The following is a 3,990-nucleotide window of genomic DNA, read 5'->3' as shown; positions in this document are numbered from 1 at the left end:
AGACTGTGCTTTTATTTGCGAGTGTTTCAATCGAAATTACTGTGACTGACAAATTACTGTTGCGCAAGAATAATTTCTGCGTTTTAAATAACGGCAAGCTCACATTAAGATCATCGTACTGGGCGCTATTTTGCACCACAATTAATTTGTAAGAGCCATCCTTAACGTAACCCTCCAGAGTGGAAAAAGGCAGTTTGGGCGTACAGAGAACTAGATAGCTGATAAACGAGGCGGAATAGATGGCCAAAATTACTATCGACGAAGCAGAAATCGAGAGAAAAGCCAGTCTCACCGGTGACTCGCTGGGAAATTCTTTGCATAAAATATACATGTGCATTATTATTATGGTGTCAAATATACATTTATATGTAGAGGAAAGTCCCCTATTATGAGATACCACATCTATTTTGCGTGATTGCCGGAAGATTATGTGCAGAATTGAAAAATGTAGAAGGCTAGTGTACGCACGATCGAACAATGAATTTTCCACTAAAAAGGTTTTAATCTAAGGGCAATAAGTTCGTGAAGAAACCAACAAATAAAACCTATTAGTTTAACAGAAACACCTTGTTATCGCTTATTAAGAGCCTATTTTATAATAGGGGACTTTCCTCTATATATATATAGCATAGAATGTCTCTATAGTAAACGTTACCTGACAAACCTTGCTGACAATAAATCCCCCAAACATTAATATAGTTTTCGAACATCAAGTTCATCGAAAAGTATCCTTTTGTCTTCATGATAGTCAATAGAATAGAAGCTGTTGTTATTGTCATTAATAATGCTATCCAAGTTTTATAGCTAAATGCCTGGAACATTTATAGGTAAACAAAAGTAGCAATTTATTCCACTTTGTTACCGTGAATCTTTAGCATAAATTATCTTAACACTGTTTTTTGTTCTTAAGTAATTGCATTTTTAATTTTATAAGTGAACAGGATGATTATAAAGTCTTTGTGCAGTTTTAAACTTCTATCATTGTACAATTAGAGGGGTAAAAATTACACTGGTGTAACTCAAATATTTTAAAAAATTTGACTTACACCACTGTGGTTTTTACCCCTCCAATTGTAGCCAATATAATTAACATAGGCATATGTAATACATATATTAAATATGATGCATGTCTACTATTAATACACCTAATACTAATTTATGTATAGGTTAATATAAAGATATATAATTATTACCCTTAAGTATAAAGACCATTCCACCAAGGCTGTGTTAGGCCTCTTAAAATAAAGGCTGTATTGCGAGCGTATTAATGGTATTGTATAGTCGATGACGTTTTGTCTGTGAGTCGTCATTGTGAATGCGGAGATGCCGATATCGGCTTCGTTGGCCACCAACTGGCCGATCGCACCCGTCCACACCTTTTTCTCTTTGCTCCAGCTGCCGTATCCCTTCACCGGATCCAGAATCTCCACCGTGAAATTCATCACTTTGCTGAGCTCTATCAGCAACAGACCGAAAAACCCGCCGATCGTACCGTTCTCGTGTGAGATCAGCGGCGAGTTCTTCGTGCATATACCAACAGAATTGTCAAGTCAATTTACGCGAGTCTATACGGATCTATAAATCATCGTTAAGGATTAATAAATAATCGTTCAGATCATTGTAATATCGATTTCGTGACAAATTGCGAGATAATTTTTTTTTAAAGCGACAATTTTCTAAAAGATCACGACCATTTTCCGATTCGCAAAAGAGGCAACGCACAACGGAGCTCGAGGAAAAGCAAAAAACTTACGTTCACGGACGCCACGCGTACAACGTCGCCGAACATGTCGCTCCTTCTAGCGTAGAGGGACTTTCGCGTCCTTAAAAGCAAACCTCTATCGGGGGACCACAAGGCCAGGTCGAATGTTCTGGTGCGATTATCGCGAATAGCGTACCACTCGACTAGAATCGGGCGAGCGTAGCAGAGAACCAGCATCTGGGTCCTGAAGTCCACGTTGAATACGTTAACGGTAGGATGTCTACAGCGCTCCTCGAGAGGATTCCCATCAGAATGCTGAAGAAACATAACGAGCCAAATGGGAAAAGAGATGGGCTTTACGCTCCTCGTGGTCTCGGCGAACTCGCCCATGGTCTCCTCGGTGTCGAGGAGAACGACAAACAACGGCCGTGTGATATTCTTCCAGTAGTCGTTGTACTCACTCGTCAGATCCGAGAAAGTTATAGTCACGGTCATGACTCTGTGTCGTGAGAATTCGCGCGACCACGTGTGCACCAATGTCGTCATGTTCAAATCTGTAATATTCGCATCGAAGATGGTATTATATTTTACTTGTCAGAATTATAAATGCTCTCTAAATCATAACTGCATTTAATTTCTTCAAGGATAAAAGTTAGAAAAAAGTGACTTAATTCTTTTTATTTAATTGCATCTTATTAAATTTAAATCCGTAACAATTAGATAAAAAAGAAAATAATTTTTTAAATCATATAGAACTAAAATAATTTGCACGTGAAATAATGATTCAACATTTGTTCGAAAGTTCGCGAAAATGCAATGTGAAAAATGATAACCGGAAATTGTTCCCGGTATTTGCTCACCGTAATTGTCAGACCGCACGAAAACAACACACGACGTGCGATAATATCTGTGGACGTCGTTGATCAGTTGGAAATAATTGTTAATGCCTATAGTCTCTGTCAGCGGTTTGGTCCCCAACACGAGAAAAAGTATTACGATTGATCGCGCTGTTGCGTATGTCATTTTGCAAAATGCATATTAATGGCTACTATGTAAAAAATAAATGTCAATTTCGTCCAGTTGGACACTGTTGCAATAAATAATTAACGATTAATTCGGAAAAATTATCCCTCTTGTGAACTAAAACGAACAGGTGAGACTGTAGAGAGGCACAAAGAAATCGGAATTCCAGATTCTGCTAAACACAACAATGAATCGAAGAGTTCTTTATCGAAAAAGCTCACAGAGCGGCTATCGCCGCTAGAGGTGTTAAAAAGAGGAATGAGGGTACTGCGATTTCCTCAAGGGTGTGAACGCGTGACTGAAGGGCGATTATCGCATACAAGAATTTATCGGATCCTAGGATCTATATAATTAATTGCGGCAACATTATTACAAATTATGTAGATCCGAATATGCGACGGTACAATTTTTATCGGCGCATCATCGGCTAAACCGATAAATTATTCGCTGTCGTTAAGCTCATCATAGCTGGCATTACTTATCCACCTACTTCTTATAATCCCATTAATAGTAATGAATTTTAAGTTATATCGTCGCATCTTAGCTTTCAACCCGATGCATAAAGATCAATAAATTTAAACGTGCATGTCTCGCAAAAGGTATGTAGTGTTAAGAATCTCCTTGATATCGATAATTTGATTATTTAATATATTGTTTAATTTGATTTCTTATGTTGAATACTTTGAATGATTGTAAACGAAAATTGAATGACTTTCAAAAAAAAATGCTAAAACTAAAGTTTTGTTTTCTTCTCTCGTTAGGAATATGTTTTAAATTCTTATTCTATTTTATTAACACGCTGCAAACATAATAATTCGCAATATAATAATTTAAATCTTCATTTATGTACTATGATCACTATAGGCTTAGAAAAAATTCAAAATTGTTAATAATATTAATATTTAAGTAACATTTCGAAAATTATTCGAGATTGCCCACGTACGACTCGTAAGCCAGCCATCCTTCCGATTTCATCATGGGCAGAGCTGGTCACATTTGAAAATATCGACGACATGTTTAATATGTTTAATTCTTAATACTTATTTTCCCTCGTTTGAAACTGTCGCAGAAACGTCTTGTGACTCACGAACCATTTATTACTCCATATATGCACGGAGAAAAAAGTGACGTACGTTGTATCAACAGCATTAAGTCTATATGAAAACAATCTTGTTAATTCAAGTCATGCGCTTTCGTTTTAATAAAATAAGTGTATTTCTTCTTTTAATAAAATAAGTATATTTAATAAAATAAGTATTGTTTCA

The 3,990-nt window shown here is 36.4% G+C and overlaps 1 protein-coding gene across 1 annotated transcript; it reads right to left on the bottom strand.

Annotated features, from left to right (window-relative positions):
• Positions 1–103: 103 nt before the first annotated feature.
• Positions 104–2,248, bottom strand: LOC112460620 (glutamate receptor ionotropic, delta-2-like; the record flags this gene model as incomplete). Its single annotated transcript, XM_025025402.1, has 4 exons — positions 1,754–2,248; positions 1,194–1,520; positions 656–812; positions 104–252 (listed from the first exon to the last, which is right to left on the bottom strand). Coding segments are annotated over exons 1-4 (1,128 nt in total), but the record flags the coding sequence as incomplete, so codon positions are not given.
• Between the last annotated feature and the right edge of the window lie 1,742 nt (positions 2,249–3,990).

The sequence above is a fragment of the Temnothorax curvispinosus genome, unplaced genomic scaffold (genome assembly GCF_003070985.1).
Source record: "Temnothorax curvispinosus isolate PA1 unplaced genomic scaffold, ASM307098v1 QBEX01010677.1, whole genome shotgun sequence".
Taxonomy (NCBI): domain Eukaryota; kingdom Metazoa; phylum Arthropoda; class Insecta; order Hymenoptera; family Formicidae; genus Temnothorax; species Temnothorax curvispinosus.
Note: the sequence above shows the minus strand (reverse complement) of the source record. Positions and strands in the feature narration are given on the sequence as shown.